General features: G+C 51.1%; 7 protein-coding genes across 7 annotated transcripts; 3 read left to right on the top strand and 4 right to left on the bottom strand.

The window, feature by feature from the left end:
* Positions 1-170: 170 nt before the first annotated feature.
* MIND_01350300 (Peptide/h+ symporter protein) lies at positions 171-2,371 on the bottom strand (the record flags this gene model as incomplete). Its single annotated transcript, XM_037369938.1, has 9 exons — positions 171-655; positions 708-920; positions 971-1,087; positions 1,137-1,493; positions 1,540-1,712; positions 1,759-1,862; positions 1,909-1,939; positions 1,988-2,155; positions 2,208-2,371. 9 exons carry the CDS (start codon positions 2,369-2,371, stop codon positions 171-173), a joined length of 1,812 nt encoding a protein of 603 aa, XP_037213494.1.
* A 3,688-nt stretch (positions 2,372-6,059) lies between these two features.
* Positions 6,060-6,910, top strand: MIND_01350100 (uncharacterized protein; the record flags this gene model as incomplete). The annotated part of the gene is made up of 5 exons (XM_037369937.1): positions 6,060-6,129; positions 6,179-6,211; positions 6,268-6,338; positions 6,398-6,704; positions 6,756-6,910. 5 exons carry the CDS (start codon positions 6,060-6,062, stop codon positions 6,908-6,910), a joined length of 636 nt encoding a protein of 211 aa, XP_037213493.1.
* Positions 6,911-7,345: 435 nt separating this feature from the next.
* Positions 7,346-9,334, top strand: MIND_01350000 (uncharacterized protein; the record flags this gene model as incomplete). The annotated part of the gene is made up of 10 exons (XM_037369936.1): positions 7,346-7,611; positions 7,658-7,823; positions 7,870-8,070; positions 8,121-8,236; positions 8,282-8,372; positions 8,420-8,592; positions 8,639-8,783; positions 8,830-8,925; positions 8,987-9,071; positions 9,120-9,334. The coding sequence occupies 10 exons, from the start codon at positions 7,346-7,348 to the stop codon at positions 9,332-9,334; spliced, it is 1,554 nt and encodes a 517-aa protein (XP_037213492.1).
* A 246-nt stretch (positions 9,335-9,580) lies between these two features.
* Positions 9,581-10,233, bottom strand: MIND_01349900 (Hydrophobic surface binding protein; the record flags this gene model as incomplete). Its single annotated transcript, XM_037369935.1, has 3 exons — positions 9,581-9,664; positions 9,715-9,996; positions 10,051-10,233. The coding sequence occupies 3 exons, from the start codon at positions 10,231-10,233 to the stop codon at positions 9,581-9,583; spliced, it is 549 nt and encodes a 182-aa protein (XP_037213491.1).
* Positions 10,234-11,615: 1,382 nt separating this feature from the next.
* On the bottom strand, positions 11,616-12,319 carry MIND_01349800 (uncharacterized protein; the record flags this gene model as incomplete). The annotated part of the gene is made up of 6 exons (XM_037369934.1): positions 12,186-12,319; positions 12,085-12,135; positions 11,945-12,023; positions 11,766-11,898; positions 11,699-11,725; positions 11,616-11,650 (listed from the first exon to the last, which is right to left on the bottom strand). The coding sequence occupies exons 1-6, from the start codon at positions 12,212-12,214 to the stop codon at positions 11,616-11,618; spliced, it is 354 nt and encodes a 117-aa protein (XP_037213490.1). The 5' UTR covers positions 12,215-12,319.
* A 329-nt stretch (positions 12,320-12,648) lies between these two features.
* MIND_01349700 (uncharacterized protein) lies at positions 12,649-14,061 on the bottom strand (the record flags this gene model as incomplete). Its single annotated transcript, XM_037369933.1, has 9 exons — positions 12,649-12,924; positions 12,977-13,035; positions 13,087-13,229; positions 13,279-13,352; positions 13,399-13,496; positions 13,545-13,608; positions 13,656-13,873; positions 13,919-13,953; positions 14,003-14,061. 9 exons carry the CDS (start codon positions 14,059-14,061, stop codon positions 12,649-12,651), a joined length of 1,026 nt encoding a protein of 341 aa, XP_037213489.1.
* A 2,441-nt stretch (positions 14,062-16,502) lies between these two features.
* Positions 16,503-17,216, top strand: MIND_01349500 (Peptidyl-prolyl cis-trans isomerase; the record flags this gene model as incomplete). Its single annotated transcript, XM_037369932.1, has 4 exons — positions 16,503-16,517; positions 16,579-16,834; positions 16,885-17,019; positions 17,107-17,216. The coding sequence occupies 4 exons, from the start codon at positions 16,503-16,505 to the stop codon at positions 17,214-17,216; spliced, it is 516 nt and encodes a 171-aa protein (XP_037213488.1).
* Between the last annotated feature and the right edge of the window lie 1,244 nt (positions 17,217-18,460).

The raw sequence follows: 18,460 nt of genomic DNA, 5'->3' as shown, positions 1-18,460 counted from the left end.
CCGTCGTAGTCACTGGAGTCACATACGATAGAGCCTTGGAAAAGAGGTTGGAGAGAAATCATATCAGTAGGTCATGAAGCTGGACTGAAGGGCGAGATAAAAGCGAAATCCAGATTAAAAAAGATTAAAAGACATAAACAACATCCACGCAGTACACTAGTACACAACATTTAAGTACCCTTTTCTGGCCGGCCCTCGCCCTCCGCCTCACCCGCGAATCCACTGCGGCCACCCGTGCCAATCATGTTCAGCTCAAGCTCCGCCCTGTCGAGCTCGCGGAACGTGAAGTAGAAGATGCCCGCGAATATCGTCGCGGTAATGCCGAAGCTGGCGAACAACCATTGGAACTTGTCCTCGACGTTGACGCTGGTCAGGGCAAAGTTGAGGGCAGAGGCGATGGCGGTTTGGAGCTGGGCGAAGGCCATAACGACGGACTTCATGCGCTGGGGTGCCTTGGTGTAAGCGTATTCGAGCGAGGTGATGGAAGCGAAGATTTCTGCCATTCCGACGAGGATGTATGGGCCAGAGACAACCCAAACGTTGATGGGAGCAGCATTGGGGTTACCGTCCGCGGTCTCACACTCCGAAGGCAGGTGGTTCGGGCAAGGAGAGGTCTTGTAGAGGTAGTGCTCGAGAACGGCAGCCCAAACCATGGCTATTGGCATCGTCAGTAAAGCAAATTACAATGGCGAATAGGAACAACATACCCAGTCCAGCAACGAAGAAACCCATAGCAATCCGCTTGATGGGCGAGAAGTTGATGCCCCAACGGCGCAGCAAGGGGTAAATGACGCGCTCGAAGATGGGGACCATGATGATGATCGAGATGGGGTTCAAGTTCTGGATAAGATCGTTGGGCGTGCCTTTGAGGGTCATGCCAGCAGCAACAGTGCCCAAGTTTCCGTCGATTTGAGAGTAGCCTGTAATATTGGTTAACTTCGGGGAATATGTAGCCTCGCAAATGACTTACAGAGCCAGAAAATAGGGAAGAACACGAAGACCTTGCAAGCCAACATGGTACGGTGGACTTCACCGACAAAGTCGTCATCCCAGGTGATGTATTCTGGTGCCTTGCCGTTATATGTGCCTGTAGGCCTTTTAAGTAAGGCAAACAAAGAAAAAATCATGAAACTCACTGGGCTTAGCAGGGTCCCAGAATCCTTCACGCTTGACCTCCTTGTAGAAGGCAACAGGGTTCCATGACCAGCGAGCACCGACACAGACTCGGATGACGCGGAAAGTCTCAATGATGATACTGCCACGGGGAGGTGTCTTGACGTAGTTCTTGCGGCCGATCCAGAGAATGGCAGGAACAGTGGCAAAAATGCAGGTGGGGACGAGGAAAGCGACCCAGTAGCCGTGATCACGAGCAAGGAAGGACGCCGAAATGGCACCAGTTGAGCCGAAGTTGATGGCCATGTAAAAGTAGAGGTAGATACTCTGGATAGTGATACCGGGCGAAATAATGACCGTTTCGCCGGACGGGAGAGTTTCTAGGCCGTGTCAATACAAAGGCGGGGACAGGATAGATAAACGTACCTTTTCTCAGCTTGCCCTGGTACTGCTCAGCAATCATCGGAGATACGTTCGACTTAATCGAGCCAGCACCGATAGCCATGACGAAAATTGACAGGATCAGAAGGCCGAGAGCAGTGTTGGGTTTGGCTAGAGAGTCCGGGGTGGCAGAGCCGACGAGAATGATGTGTCCGAGGCTGCCGCAATTCAGTGACAATATGAGCAACGGCGCTGGAAACTCACAAAATGACGATGGAGAAAACACTGATGGTTTTGTAACGACCCCACTTGGTGTCAGCGATAATGGCGCCGAGGAAAGGAGTAACGTAGACGAAGAAGGAGTTGAACTAGTGCGATGTTAGCGATGTTTATATTTTGGAAAGGAGGACCCACTGTACGAATAGCGAAAGCCCGTTCTTGGCCTCTGCAGACACGTTATGGTCAAGTATGAACGCGAGGGCAGAGCACTTACTGGCCAAGCGCGCCTGCGACACCCACACCCCGGTTGGCGGGGAGAACGTGGCCATCCCGAGAGCCAGGAGGGAGTTTGGCACGAATGTAGTTGCCATAAAGATTGGTGGTGCCGTAGTAAGTCCATCGTTCAGCGAATTCGACGGCAGCAATGAGGAAGGCGGTCCATCTGGAAAGAATGACTAAGTAGACGCAAAATAGGAACACGGGCAAGGACGAACGGCATTTTGTCTCGAACATGGCGGAGCGTTGCCAACTCCTCCTCGGTTACACCCTCTGAGTTTTCGACATAGTGGGTCGTGGTGAGGTCGCCCTGGACGATGTCGGAACCGGACTCGAGGACCTTTTCGTCGACAGAGTCTGCCTTCTTCTCAACGGCTGCCATGCCTGAGTAGTAGCGAAGAGAGGAAGAGAAGGAGAATCACTTCGAAGGAAAGAAGCATCATTTTTAAAGACGGTTTTGAGCAATCGGGAAGATCCACCAGTCCACATGGCAACTTCTCGCCAAGCCCAGATGAGCAGCACGCTGTTCGGAGGAGAGTGAATGTTGGCAGTGCCTGCCAAGGGCCATGCTTATCGTTTTCGTAATCTCTGCGTTTCGAGCGACATACACTCGGAACTTGTGAGATGATACCGCCGATAAAGGTGGAGCGCGGGGGGGGTCAAGTGCCATTGAGGAGAATACAGATGAGCCAAAGTCGTGTTCTACTCCGGCGTTGGCCTCGCCTCTGGTTCTCAAGCACTTGCCGCATGCTGGTTGATGAGACTGTTTGATGCAACCGTTGACGCCTTGGCATGGTGGGAAAGTCTGAAATTGATGCATGATGGTCACATCACGTCACGCACGCTGTTTGCTTGTCCACCCGGTGATGAACGGAAGATCGAATGGCGCACACGAGCACACAAGCACACGAGCAAGATATGAATGTTATGCACTGGAACTGGTATGTGCTCAGCTCTGTACGACGAAGACATCTAACTCTAAACCCAGACGTTATTATCAAATTGTGAAACCTCAGCTACAAATGTAGGGAGCAAGGTTCATGGAAAGGTTTCGGTACTTCAAGTTGCTATTCCTATCCTACTCGCACAAGATATGCTCAATGCTCAATCGGTCGCCGTGGCATCACGATTTCTTTCGTCAATCTACCGTCCCCAGATCTTCCACTGTTGTGGGTGTGCTCGGCCAAGATGAAGTTTCAAAATCCAGGACGAGCCTCAGCCTCAGCTCTTTATCTTGCAATTGGCATTAGTTGCGCCATCCTCTCCCCAAGCCGCTTCATGTCTTATCTTGTGTTGTCCAGGGACTTGGTGTTGATTGCGTTTTTCTTGCTTTACCTTTGTCGGTTGTTCTGCCTTGGATGCGGCCATCTTCGCCCATTTGTTGCAGCTAGAAGAGAGTCGGACTTGAGCGCAGTCTCTCGAAGTGGCGGTCACCGGAGACCGAGCTTACCAAGACCTTCTCCCATGTGACGATCCCGCAAAAGCCCATATGGAAAGGAGACGGTTGCGGGCAGCGGATGCAACAAGGGATGCAACAACGAGTTTCACCATCTTCGGCAATCGAGGGCGGAGGTGCTGCGCCGCTTTTGCAAGCAACATATGTATGCCAATCATATGGCGATCCGCTCCGGCGGCATCCGCTTGTCTTCCGCTCCGTCAAGTTCCATCCCTGATGCGAACAGCTATAGAGCCATTAACACCGAGCAGTCTTCTTGATTCGATACACGCTGCTGCAGTTCATCTAGGGATTGGAGCTGGAGCCTTGACGTCAGCTACAGCAACCCTCAAAAGCTCCTCCTCAACTTCTGCACATGCGCCACTATTTGTTGCTCCTTCATGTGGTCGAGCTAGAAGCAGGAACAATCAACTTGAACCTCCAACGCCAATCCAAAAATGGGGCTTCTTCGTCCAGCGGCTGAAGATCGAGGGTGCGGAAACATTATCACCGCTACTTGTCATTGCTTGTAAACTCAGTCGCCCTGGACCATATCAAATAACCTATGACGATATCACGACCTCTACTTAATTGCTTTTGATTGGCAACCCTTTCTTCATCCAATCGTCTCAATAATGATTTCTCCGACCTTGCGAATCACTCGTTTGACCCACCACTCCCGTTTTGCTGGCGGAGGATTATTCGCGCGTTGTGGTGGGGGTTGTTGTACAGTTGGGCGCCCTGCCAGAGCCGGAGCAGAATTGAGGCCTTGCGAAGGTCTTGATGGCGATTGCGACGCGAATGGCGATATCGTTGGGACTGCTGGTGTTGACGTTGGCACCAGTGCAGGTACCGTTGGTGCGGGAGCAGGCCTAGGTTGAATCGGCGCTGGTGCAGGTGTCAGCGCGGGTGGTGGTGATGCAGGCGCGGGCATTTCTGGCAGAGGTGCTTTTGATGGTGGTGGTGCGGGCACTTCTGGCGCGGGGTTGACTGTTGATTTTGGGGGGACGTGCGTGCTTTCCACAGGTCGGGCTGTGGTCTTGACAACACGATGTTCCCATACCACGAACTCCCTTCTTTCTCCGTGATCAAGACGCTCCCAGTTGGTCAAAACCTCCTTCCACCGATATTGTTCCAACTTGTGTTTTGTCCTTTCTCCGACGACCTGAACGCTGCGGAGCTCTCCCTCGTCGAGGATTCTGTGAGCGCTGCGAAGATACCCCTCCAGAGAGTCTACCGAAAAGCATTCAACGACCGTGCTAGCTTGTAATGACATGCTTGGTTACCTTTCAACACAGTATGAGAAGGACCGTCACCACTGGCATCATGTCCAATTCTGAATATATTGCCAAACATCTGAAAGCCTCCAGCGCTCTCCAGCTTCACGCATGAACTACGATCGAGATATAATACCAGCTCTATGTTGGTCGCTCGCGTTTTCCCCGAAACCAATTCTTCAATACGACGGTGGTACTTGTGCGCCGAGATCTCTACTAGGTGGTGCAAGTTGAAGCGATGGGGTTGGAGGTCCTGGTATTCGTAGAAGAATGGGTTTCCTGTGCTGATGCGGATATGTGAGAATAGGTCACTGGTGTCCCGCTCTCGAAAGACGCAGATATCAACAAGCCACAAGACGCTGTGTAAGTCCTGGTCCGGGTAGCATTTGACTGTTGGGACCGTCAGAATTTGCACACGACCTTTTCTGGCCCTAATCAGCGACTCACTCCCTTTCAGCATGAACTGCTGGTCATCCCCCCAGGGCGATTTTTCGCGAACATAAACATCGACAGTGTGTTGATGGCGGAATGCGCTCTTCATCCGCTTCAAAACCTTCTTGCAATCTGATTCCATCCTATCGTCCTTGTAACGCGCTTCATCCAACTCGTCCCGTAACTATGCCAAAACTCGAAAATCATTCGATGCATAATCGTTGCGTCGCGTACCTTTTGTCTACGCCTCTCCTCGACAGCACCCGTGAGTGGCAGACCCTTCAAGTTCAGGATCTTCTTTTCTCGGACCGTGACCTGCCTCAACGATTCGTCTAGCAAATCATCAAGCTCGTGTCGTTTTGCGCCACTTGGGTCTTATGAGCTCATGAAGTTTCATATGCGAAGATGTGACAGACCTCATCTTAGCATCCTTTATCAGCTCTCTGTAAACCCGACAGAGTACGATATGCTGATGAAGCCCATATCGGCTTGAGCGCACAGTCTCGAATGGGGTGGAGGGGCAGAGCTCTCGACCTAGCATTATCGTCAGAGCTTGGGAACGGACGAGTGAGACAATACTTATTTTGATGGGCCCTTGCATCAACACTAACTTGAATCTGTGCGTGCAGAATCCTCATTTCTTGTTAGAAAGCACTGATCCACGTTTATCTGAGGCAAAATTAGAGTTCAATGGAAAAAACGTGGCATGAGGTCATCGATGCTACTTCTTTGTGGCTCGATTAGGAAGCGGAGGATGTGGTTGACAAAGCAATGCCCGCACTAGCGCCTGATCAGCAAAGTCTGTTCTCGATAGCACCTCCGCCTCCATCAACCGGGAATCATGGATCACCTTAACTAGGTGGCATGTTCAGTGCGTGGTAATACAGTTCATTTTAAGTCTCTCACTCGTTCTACCACTCCCCAACATGTCGATACCTCAACTGTCTCAAAATGGTTTCGCGAACACTAGCCGCGATCGACGTCAACAGGCTGCACGTCTGTAGTTGTCGAATTGGAAGAGTTGTGCTGTCTGACGAATTATCAGCTCGTCGCGGGACAGCGTTGACATCTATCGCGTGTAGGTTTTCGTGCCTACCTCGGTACATCCCTGTTCACCGAATCTTTCACTGGCAGACGAAGCTCCAAAACTTGTTCAATCCCAAATATCCGCGTGGAGAAACACAGTCCAAAGCGCAGCAGTCGTGGTGCGCTCATGTTTATGGCCACCCAAGTCGGGACTCACGATTTCCATGTGTTTGATAAGACTGCACTTTTCGCATCCTTGGCCGCCACGATACTGGGTGTAATTCGGCAAGATCCGGCCATGGCCGGCAGCCAGGGGCCCGAAAATACCTTTTTAGTTTTTTCATCGTATGCTGCGATGCTCTTCAATTCTATCACCACACTCGCATCTCTATTCTTCATCGACTCTCTTGGCGATATCGAACTCAATGACGCCCAAAAAGGGGGAGAACGCGCAACAGAAGGTTGGATTAGTCGTCCAGCTTCCAGTCTCTCGCTGCTCAGACAGTTTGGCGCAACCCGGCGGATTAGATTCATCTTCTACCAATGTGAGCTCCGATTCGATCCTCCTGTCGGAATCTTCTTTGATATTGGGCCAGGGTTTGTTCACTTGTGCATGGGGACTCTGTTCCTGCTGCTCCAAATCCTCATGTACATCTGGATGCGGGAAAGCAAAGTTCTGTTTATCGTTCTCGCCTGTCTTACAGCCCCGGCGACTGTCGTGTTATTCTTATCCGGCCTATGGAAAAATTAAGCGCCGAAGAGTTGTCCTCGAATCTAGGTCTAACTTTTGCTATGAATATTTGTACTATACGTGCTTCAGTCATACTTCTGGTCTCTCTAGCATTATTTTCCAGTAATCATCTGTGATCTTTCTTGTTATTTGCCGGATTTACCGGCCAGATCTGCCGGTATCGTAAGACTGGTCACAAGTCTTGTCTTTCAACAGCTAGCATGGCGCCGCTGGTTACGCCAGCCTGCTGGCATCCTATTTCGTCCGTTGTCAACGCTATCGATACCAAGGTGGCTGGGATGGTGGGAGAACCACATTCAGCTTTGGAAAACATGCGACGGAGAGGTTGCTCTGCAGCTTGAAGTCCCGGCTTCGCCGCCCAGCATTCAGCAATAAAAGGAGAAGACTTTGCCGCCATGTCGCCACTGCTCGCCAGCCCAAGCATTCGACTTTTCCATGGCCGCTACACAACTCTCCCTCTTCACCGAGCTCACCCGTCTTACCCAGCCCGGGTACCCAGTCACTGAGGTGCTCACGAAGCTCCTCAATCTGGTCGGACACGATGTCTGTGCCACCAAGCGCAATCATCACGCCGTCTACTGGGCCGTCTCACAAGCCCGCGACATCATCGACGGCATTAACGCCCTCGTCAAGGTTGCTGGGGAGGGTGAATCTTGGGAGGCTTTCGATGACTACACCATCCGAATCCTATGGATCGAAAAGTACATCGACTTATTCCACATTGCGTTCAAGGCTAATGGCATCCAGAGTTCTGTTGGCTTTCTCTCTGATCACCGAAAAAGAGACTATCGTCGCCCGATTCGGCGAGACATCGAGCATTGTCGAGGAAATTGCCTTTGTGGACGCACTTCGGGACAACAGAAAGGACCTTCGCGACATTCTTCAACAGTTGATCGACTCTACGTATCTCAAGGCAACTGTTTTTACCAGTGATACCTGCCTGTGCTTACAATCACCAGGGTGATGTTGCTGAGCACACCAAGGCAGTCAAGACAGTTCAAAAACAGGACGATCTATCTGCATTCCGCGCTACAGTTGGCAGACTTCGCAATTACCTTAATCGGCTTAGCGGCCACGGCAAGGACTCGCTCGCAGAAGTTGTCCGCCGTTTTGATGCTCTCCACGTTACTTTGGCCACTGCGCCAGACACTCTAGCTGACGTAGGCACTTTCTGGAAGCTCTTGCTAACCTCATTCAATTTTTCACACAGGCCGTCTTTCTTTTTGCTCTTCAATGCGCTCTCCTTATCGAAATCGTCACTAGCAACCGCGACAAGAAGGCATTTATGCGCGTCCAAGACAAGGAGTTTTGGCGTACTGTTCTTGGGTAAGCTTCCCCCAATCATTCTATTCATATATGAACTATTTCAAGCTGGATTACCGTCGCTGAGAAGCATGCCAAAGACCCAAATTTCTCTGTCACCGGACTCCCGGGCGAATATACCGCAGCCGTTATATACCTTGTATGCCGCGCTCTCCTCCGGTTTATCGCCCTCACCGTCTCGTTCAGACTGGTGCCATTGTTGCCCAGCTCCCGGATGGATTCAAGGATCTTCGTCCGCTCGTGGCGCTCACTCGCCGCCCGTTCTACTCTCAAAGTGTTACCATCGTCGCTGGCTGCGCAGAACTTGCCACCACCTTCAACAAACAGAAGACTGTAGAGATGCTTAGTGCTTTCAACGCGTGCGTTACCGAAAAAAAATTCGACATCAGTATTCATTATTTGCAGTGCCCTCGAAAAGGCCACTTCTGCGCTCAAAGCTGCTGCGGATGTCAAATACGATCCCTATACCCCATGGGCCACATCAGACAGTGCCACCGCCGCGTTCGAGGAGGCAGAGACTGCAATCAAGTTTTGCTACCAGGACTACCAGGTTCTTCTTACTTGGTTATTACACTGCGTTTCTAAGACTATTTTAGGTGTCCTCCGCGACATGGGAGAAGCGCATGAAGAATTCACGAGACTCTGACGCAGATCGACTTGCTCAGTTGGAGAAACGCTTCAGTCGTGCCAAGGTAGCTTGATGGCCTGCAGCTGATATTCAACGCAATCCAACGCTCACATCCTCTTCAATAGACCGATTTCCCCGCTGAACAAACTATCGACGTCACGGTGTCAGTCTCCCTTGCAGGGAGCCAAACCCAACCTATCAGGCGTTCATGTCAGTTCTCGGATTTAGTCCAAACACAATGCTGATCTTTCCATGCAGACAAGATCGACTCCGCGCTCACCTTGCATGCTCTCCTTTGGAAAGAGGCGTCCTTGCGAGAAAGCATCCCGGCGGCTAACGAAGTGCGCAACCAAGCCTTCTTTTATGCCACCGCCGACAAGGCCCCGCTCGATCTTGACATGCTGATCTCGAACTTGCCTAATGCTCAAGGGCGGAGTGGCAAAGTGGTCGTACTTGTTGTCCCCAACGTCTAAGAGCTGTGATGCGGGTCAACCTTTTGCCATTCTCTTAGCTACTGGTTGTATATGTTGCTTGTTACATCTGATCTTCCACAATATAGTATCACCCCCCTTCACACGAAAGCACTCCTCACTTAGCAAAAGCCTGGTCGATACACATTAAGGAAGAGAGCGTTGAATTGATTTTCCATTCCGTATTACAACTAAGTATCTTGAACACTCCAACAGCCCACTTTGAGAGCGAACTCGACTGCGAACTACTTAAGACGAGTAAGCGGCGATGGCAGGTACGAATGCAGCGGTAATTCCGTCACGGATGGCAGTAGCCCGCTCGACCAGGTCCTCCTACAATAGACCGTTAGCTTGGTAGAAAGATGGCACGGAGAGCAACATACGGGGGAGTCAGCGATAAGTGCGTCGGCGAAAGCAGTGGTGGCGGTCTGGAGGTTGCGGAGGTCCTGGAGAATGAGGGCAGGGAGACCGCCGATGGGAAGAGACTGGAATCCGGGCTTCTTGGCAACGATGCCCTCGAGGGCGGAGAGGATGGTGGGCTCGATGGCCTCAACCGACGCGAGAATGGCAGTGCCCTCCTCCTCGGTGAAGGGGCCAGCGGCGACGGCATCGGTGGTTCCAGTGTTCAAGGAAGTGACGAGAGCGGTCGCGGAGTTGTGGATGCCCTAAATAGACAAGCTTTGTCAGCATTGAGAAACAAAACGTCAGGCGAAACCCACCAAAGCAGCGGCGAGGCTGCCACCAGAAACGGGGAAGGCCTGGATGGCGTTGTCCAGGTTGGTGACCTGGGTGGTGATTGTGGCAATATCGGCCACAACAGCAGCGACGTCGCGCTTGGCAACGAGGGCGACGCTGAGAGCAGCAACCGAGAGGACGGTGAAGAGACGCGGGAAGACCATCATTTTGGACGCGAAAACAGAGAGAAGTTGTGGGTGTAGGAAGCTTGGAACAGACGAGTCGGGGACACGCTGAAGAAACAGAGACCGGTTGAAAAGATTTTATACGTTTTCCGGTCCCTGGTCATGTGTGTGGGTGAAACCGTGTTTCTGCATGATCTTAGCGGCACATCATCAAAAGATCAGCAGGGGGACTCACGAGGAGCCGTTGTTAAATGTTTTATCACGTTCCAACAATGTGAAGGACGGGGAATGGGCTTGGCTGGCATTACCCCGCACTGCCAATGCGGGGAACCGCGGGTAAAAATTCACGGTGTGGAGCATCGACTGTTGAAGAAGCTGCAGAAAAGGTTAGGAAGAGGCGAAAAACTTACTGTTGAACGTTTTTGTTGCAAATGAATACTCCCAATAGAACAAATTCAAGAGTAATTTGGTTGACGACCGCATGCTTTTTTCTTCATGTTCCGCCGACCAGACATTGGTCCATCCGATGAACCTGAAAAATAAACAGTGAGCTTGGAGTCAAACGTACTTTGTATGGCAGGTACAAGAGAATTCGTGGTTACAGGCACGAAAGACCGGGTTACATGGTCACTGCGCAGTCTGCGAGTAGTCTGCGCGTAGACTTTCAAGGCATTCCGCCAAGCAGCGGCGGAAACCCGTCGGGGAGTGCTCGTGAAATCAGTTCAAGAAGCAGACCATTCTAGCGCAAATCCACGCCATTGAGCATGACGGAGGAGGAGGACTGTGACTATGATCTTGGGCTTGTCAACTGATTTTTGACGAGATCATAGATGAGAACCAGAACGCGCCAACGTGATACGCTCAGTCTGACTAGTCTGTTCGCCTCCCTCTAAACCGCCCAGAAGCCGCCTCCTAGTGCTTTCTCGAGAGCGCAGGGATAAAGGCTCACTAAATGTGACCATCAGCGCATCATGACCCTGACCCGACCCCCTTACATCCAACCACAATCTCAGTCATCCATAAGCACTACAATGGCTCAAGGAAACAAGGTATATCAAAAATGACATCGACAATCGAGTCCAATTGTTTCTCAGATACGGTCGCGTCACCTCATCAAGACGCCGATTGATAGTTGAGCGAGCGATTTGTTTGGCGCATCGACTGAAACTCCCAGAGAAATTACGAGGGGGGATATCAAGCGCATCCATTACCGCAGTGGGGTGAAGCGGGGTAGTGGGTACATGTACGAGGAGACCCGCTTCAATCTGTACCACTTCGTGCAAGATGTGATGAAAGAGTCGGTGCTGTACATGGCGCATGACTGGAGGTAGGTGCTTTAACACTCTCTCCACACGGGTCTGACGTGCCATAACAGAAGAACAGTGAGGAGGAAGGATGTTGTCCGTGCATTGTCCAGCAACCGTCTAGGAGCCCGATTCAAGGTGTACCTCACGAGTTACTAGTCATAAGTATGAGTGATTTTTTCAAATATAGCAGGCGCAAATACCGTCATGCTGTCCTCGAACAGAAGGAACTGTCCCAACACCGTCAACATTCTCAATTATCTAACTGACGCCACCAGAAAGGAGTGGGGAACCAACGAGAGAGAATTTCAGGCTTGGCCACGGGGGTTTGCACGCCAACAATGAAATCATGTTGTATCGAGATGCGAGTAACAATGGAGGGCACCGACTGGGTGACCGACATCTGGGTGATATAAGAGACAAGGAGAAAGTGAATGATGACGACACACGTTCTCCAGAATACACTGCTCCGGAACATTTTGAAAACCACGAAGAAACCGGGCTTTGGATAAATGGACTGGAGGTATACTGCACAGCTGTTCCTCAACCACGCAAAGTCAAAGAAGACCCATATTGTGGCTCAGCGTACCCAGCACGGTCCCAACAGCAACGATCATCCAGTTCCAAGCTTCGGCATGGGCTGTTTCTCCAGGTGAGTCCAAGAAGGAGTGGACTCATGGGGTTAAGTACATATATTGACGGGAATCGACGGTCGTCATATACAGGTATCTTCCGATAATGGAGTTGCGCGCAAGTCCAAGGGAAGGGAAGGCCGGAAGCGTTGGTCTGCAAGGAAGATAATACTTGAAGATTCTGCTCGTTGTGGGTCGTGAAGTTGTCCATGTCACATGTTCTTTGATGGGACTTTCTCCTTTGACACGACGACACCGAGTGAATACATGGAGCCTCTGTTCCAATTCGCGAAAAAGAGTCTGCAAATGCGGCGAGCTTAAAATGCATCATCCATCTTTTGCTCAGATTTTTGCCAATGGAGGAGGGGTCAGTACCATCTAGGTTACCACTACCCCACCAAAACCAAGACCAAAAGTTTATTTTACTACTAGTATGTAGCAGTAGCATATAGGTATAGATATACTTTGTAGGGGTACATTTAGAAAGGGCTAAAAATACAGCATGATAATCCGAGAAGCCATCATCTACTCATCGTCTCGTCTGACTGGCTGAGTATGTATGCGCTCCGCTCCATGTCCCGCGTCCAGAGGGTGTCTAATTCCACAACAGGACTCCATTCACCATCCGTCGTCGAGTGTGCATTTGCGTGTTTTCGATAGTATTGCACGGTCGCGATGGTGGAGAAGATGCCTTTGCTTTCAACGGCGTGGAGATTGAGCATCAGCCGGGACATCATGGTGACAGAGAGGCAGGAGGCAAGAGTTGAGAGGGAGCCGCGGAGGAGGTCGTCGCAGAGCTAAATGGCTTGTTAATCCCTTGTTGAAAGCAAAAGTACGGCAAACACACACATAGAAGGTCAAGATGTTTCCCAGGTTCGCTGAAGCCATCGCAACAAAGTACATGGCGCCTTTAGGAAACAAGGTCAGTGCAAAAGAAAAAGGTATGGTCTTGCACACACCGTCGCGGACCAAAAGCGTCAACAGTGTCATGTCCCTTCCTCCGCTGGATTTCATGGCTGAGAAGGATTTCCAGAAGAGGGAAACCGCGATCATGCAGTCATACGTGAATAAAGCCAGCCACGGAACGGCCAGGTGAACCCCGCTGCCGATCAAGATTAGCACAGAACACAGACCAGATTTACTCGACTCACGTATCGAATGAGTTGCCTAAATGGCATCCTTCGACGTCTGGGAGAGGGTAGCTATGACGGCCGCTTATTCCCCACTGTTTTCTGGTCAGTGTTAATCTGTGTTTTCGAAGACGACCGCACCAAACCCAGTCCAAGGAGGCCACAAGCTGCGGCAACGAGGTACATCCAAAGCTTGGACTCGCGTCCATAAAGTGCATATATTCGCAATGTGAGCAGCACTAACAGCCGAGTTGAACGTAATAGATCGGGACAGAGTGATCACGCACTGCAAATCAGGCTTTGGTTTACGATGAGGAGGATTTGGCGAAAGAAGTTGACGCTTCGGCACTCCTGGCTCAAGTCAGCGCGGAAGCAGAATGCGTAGAGGCCACGCCTACCTCGGCAGGTATGGAATAGAAGGTGAAGTATATGACGGCAATGTCACCAAAGAATGCGATGTAGCGATTAAGGAAGAAGCAATAGGTACTCATTGTCTTCTTTCGCCGCCATAGAAATCGGATTTCGTCGCCTGTTGCATGTTGATAATGAGCGTGAGGGGGTCGGGGTAATGGTAGCAGCACACCAAAAGTCAAGGCATGGTCCCAGAACAGAAACGCTATGAAGGATGAAGCGCCGGCTTGAAAGCAGAGCAAACACGCACTCATGGCGGGCAAGGCCAGGTAGTTGTGCATTCGTCTTGCTTCGAGGTCATCTTGGGGGGCTACAAATGGAGCGAAGTACACACAAGTCAAACGCAATAGTCACCGCGTCGAATTGATGAGAGCCGTCTCCATCTGCGGCCATGGCAGAATGGGCGGATATGATTGGAGGTTCAAGCCAGGATGGAAGGAGGGGAAGAAAGGGCGTTGAGGAGAATCCCAAATGCCAGCGCCGCGACCGCTTGAGACGAGGATCGACTCATCGTGATGGGCATGTGGATTTCATCATTCCAGCCCTGCATTTGAGGTTCTGTGACCGTTCTGTGGGTCCACAGGCAGGCACAACCTAGATAGAGGGCCAGGAAGAAAGTTGGCGTCAATCCAGCGACGTTTTCTGCCAAACTAGCAGCATGTCTACTCATTTAAGTCAAAAGATATGTTGAGCAAGTGGAAAAAAACGTGGTAGGACAGGAGATGCCCTATCACGTCGATCATGTCACCATTGGCGCTGAACGTCAGGACCAGATTCCTTACAGTTATTCTGTGCGAGGCTGCTGGTACTAGGTAGCTTGGCGGCTTGTTTTACGGTCGGAAATAAAGTCTAAATGCGACAAAGTGCAGAGATACCTATTTATGTAAATCATTGCAATCAGCCTTCTGCAGCTGGAAAAGATCAAACCCAACCACGGGTCAGGCAGGGGGCTGGGAAACATCGAAAAAGGCGTAGAGAGAATCGGAAAGAGGTGGAAGTGGACGGAGCAAAAGGCGTGAGCCCGTAGAAGGGCTTGGGACCGACGATGCTTTGGGGGGGAATCGAACCCCCGGCGGGTCGAAACAGTAGCGAATCGACGTGGCAACGACCCAGGTTACCACTACCCCACCAAAGCGGTTGAATGAGTCGCAAATTGAGTCGCCATATGCTGAATGGTTGCGAGGAAGTAATATTTTCATCAACGATCCCGCTATCAAATGTTTTTACCTTGCCATCACTCTAAATTGCTCCGAAACTAGCAAAACTACGTTCCAGGACCATTATGAAGTCAGTTGCCATCTTTCAGGATCTCTTTCCAAGCCTAAGTCTTTGTTTTGAGCGGCTTTTGCGGATTGAGAGAGGATGTAGCGCTAACTGTTCAGCGCCTTCAATAGTCGTGTTGAGCTCCCTAAACTTGATACTCTCGTGCAGTTACACTCCCCCCTCCGTCACAAGACTATTTCAAGTCATGGCAACCAATATTAGATATCATCTGGTCGGGGGAACAATGACCTGTCACACCCAGTGCCAGTGGTCACAGGGGTTATCGCCAACTGATCCACCGCGTAGATGTCAAAATAAATGAAGGCAGGATGTGCGCTTCTCATACGTGTCTTCTGTGGCGCAGCGATTTACGGCTCACAACATCAACAGATCTACTCCCGAGTCCCAACGAACTTGAACGAAGACTCGGACTCGGATGTCACTACCAGAACTTGATAATAAAACCACAATGTATCTGTCAGACTCGGAGACGGGAGGCTTGAGCTCCTCCATTATTATTGTAGAGTCGAGTTGATCTCGTTCGCTCGCTACGCGTCCTCCAGAGCCGGGAATCATAGTATCCGGGTCAAGTCACTCCTATTTCAAAATACGTCCCGAGCGCCGGCGGTAGCGCCAACTTGAAGAGCACTGACCTCCCACCGACAGGCTACTCGTCCAAAGGTTTCCTTTCCCACTGGCAGGACATGAATGTAACGACAGCCACAACGAGTCAACGACTGATTATAGCTCGCTTAACTCCGAATCTCCGACCGCTATGCCCCGCAAGGCTTCTTCTTCCCCCCAAACTGCCTCAAACAACACCATTGCGTTGCTCATCGGAGGTCTGATCGCAGGAGTTGTGGTGCTGGTACTCGCAGGAGTCATTCTCTTACGCATCAGAAACTCACGGCGTCTTGCGCGCGTGCGAGAAACATGGCAAGCGCGGCCATTTGAGATGGGGCAGGCTGAGAGTGAATTTGTGGATTCTCGGGCTCTGCACTGGCAGCCCACAACGATACTGCAGTCCAAGTTTTCCTCGAGCTTGAGGAGGAATTTGAGTCAAAGGATTCCTGGAACGCGAACAGATGAGCAGGCCGTGCAGGCGATCACCGCGGTGGCTACGTTGGAGACTCAAATGCGAGCAATGGCAGAGCGGATGTCGGTGATGCAGGCCCAAATGCGACTCGGAATTTCTGGTGGAGATAATGTTGAAGAAAGACTTCCAGATTATTCGACAGACTAAATAGAAACACAGTAGGCGGTGAAAACTTGTAGCGCTCGGCCTTGGCGCTAATCAAATGTGGTCGCTCGAATGATGATCTGCTGTCGGAGACTCCAGAGTGAGCAACACTTGTGCACGTTTGTAGTGGCCGTTCCAGACTTCCATCCATCGATAATGCCAACGCTATCAAGTTTCTGGAAGATGGTTGACCGACGTTGTAGGGCTGTTAGCTGAGCAGGAAGAAGATGGAGGCGTAAGGCAGTGTGATGGCAACTCGTCACACGTTATCGATCAAATCCTTCCCTTTAAACGACTCCATCGATCTCATCGCTCTTCCTTCCTCACCACAATGGCCAACACCTACGTCCGTCTTTTTGGTTGTCGTTGTCGTGCTGGATTGGAACTGATTTCTTTTTTCCGTTTAGTTTGACGTTTCGATCGGCGGCGCTCCTGCTGAGCGCATCGTCTTCAAATTATACGACGATGTCGTGCCTAAGACGACCGACAATTTCCGCAAGCTCTGCCAGGGTTTGGACATCAACGGCCAGCCCTCTGCTCAGGGTTACGGCTACGCTGGTTCCAAGTTCCATCGTATCATCCCCCAATTCATGCTTCAAGGAGGCGACTTCACCCGCCACAACGGTACTGGGGGTGTCTCGATCTACGGCGAGAAGTTCAAGGGTGTGTTGCTCTCCACAATCCTACGCTTGATCGCTCATGGAAACGATTAGATGAGAACTTCCAGCTGAAGCACACCAAACCCTTTCTTCTCTCGATGGCCAACGCTGGCCCAAACACCAATGGCTCCCAGTTCTTCATCACCACCGTCGTCACCAGCTGGCTCGATGGCAAGCACGTCGTCTTCGGTATGTGTAATTTCTTCGGATGGCGTCATGCTCGTCATCGCTCGCTAAATCTCGTCATCACAATTTGCTAATTTTTTTATCTCTTAGGCGAGGTCGTCACCGGCACGGACGTCGTCAAAAAGGTCGAAGCCGTCGGCACATCGAGCGGGGCCCCCACGAAGACTGTCACCATCGTTGCCTCTGGCATTGTTGAATAAGCAAGTTGCAGCGGAGAGAGAGAAGTTCACAAAGATGAAAACGAACCTTGTAGTCTTGTTCCTGTGCTGAGGATATGTACTTTTATACATATCGTTATCGCTCACTCACAATCTGTCGTGAACATAGCTGGGCTTCAAGCCGTCGTCAAACCCCAGAATCTATTTGTAGCGCTGGCCGTGTCAGTTTAACTAGGCCCTGAACGACTTCTAACCCCACAAACTATTTGTAGCTTTCATGCCTGCCGGTAGACGCTGAGAGACTTGTGTGCTCGGCGTCAGGGCGGCGTACGTTCTACTTCCCCCCACGAACTTGTCCACTGGAAATGTCGGGTTCCTCTGACTCGGACTCTATCGACCAGCTTACACAGTTTACTGGTCGCCTTTCCCTGGGTACTCGCCAGGCAAACGCCCTCAACGCAACATCGCCCTACAAGTTCATCCACCAACGACTGACTGCCGACAAAGAGCCCCTCTTGTTCGTCGGCGAATCCCTGAATCGCAGCCTCCCTATTGTGCTTGCGACCGAGAGAGGGTCGTTTGATAGTATCTGGGCGAGCTCGTACACGGGTGAAATACAAGACTGGGATTTACCCAACCCTCCAGGCCCTTTAGGCAGATCCCAGCTCTGTCAAGGAATCAAGTTGGCACTTACTAATGCTGCGGTCAAGCGAGTTAAACGAAACACTGATCCTTCTGGGCCAGCTGGCAGTAAAGTACCAAGTGTTCCTCTATTGCACAAGCTGATCACTGCCATGTATTCTTTTAGATTGCGACAGGCCAGCTATCCTTACCCGTCTCCGCAATCTCTTCGACTCCATCCAGGAAGATGAGTTGGATCATATCAAGGCGAGATTTGCTTATCGCTTGGACGCCACATCTCTCTCTCACGACCTCCCTACCACTCGAAACATCTGGTTTCAGTGTCCGTGGCATTACGGTAATGCCAATACGAAGCTGCTCATTGAAGCGTTCATCAAGTCTGCCGCATCGGTCCAGAAAGTGGAGGACGCTGTATTCCTGGGGCTCGCACCGCACGAAAATTGCGGATGGGACTATGGATATGGGGCAGAGTCCCAGCGCTATCAAAGCCTGCAAAAGTTGGGTGAAGATGCTGGCTACGAGCTCGTGGGCGGGAAGCCTGACAAGGAGTTCATCCAGAAGGCAATACTCTTAGGCTACAAACACCATTCCGTGGCAGCGAAAGATCCGAAGCAGATGCATAAAAAGCTATGGAAGAGCCACGA

The sequence above is a fragment of the Mycena indigotica genome (assembly GCF_014461135.1).
Source record: "Mycena indigotica strain 171206Taipei chromosome Unknown Mind.scaff0016, whole genome shotgun sequence".
Taxonomy (NCBI): Eukaryota; Fungi; Basidiomycota; class Agaricomycetes; order Agaricales; family Mycenaceae; genus Mycena; species Mycena indigotica.
This window is presented reverse-complemented; position numbering and strand designations above follow the sequence as displayed.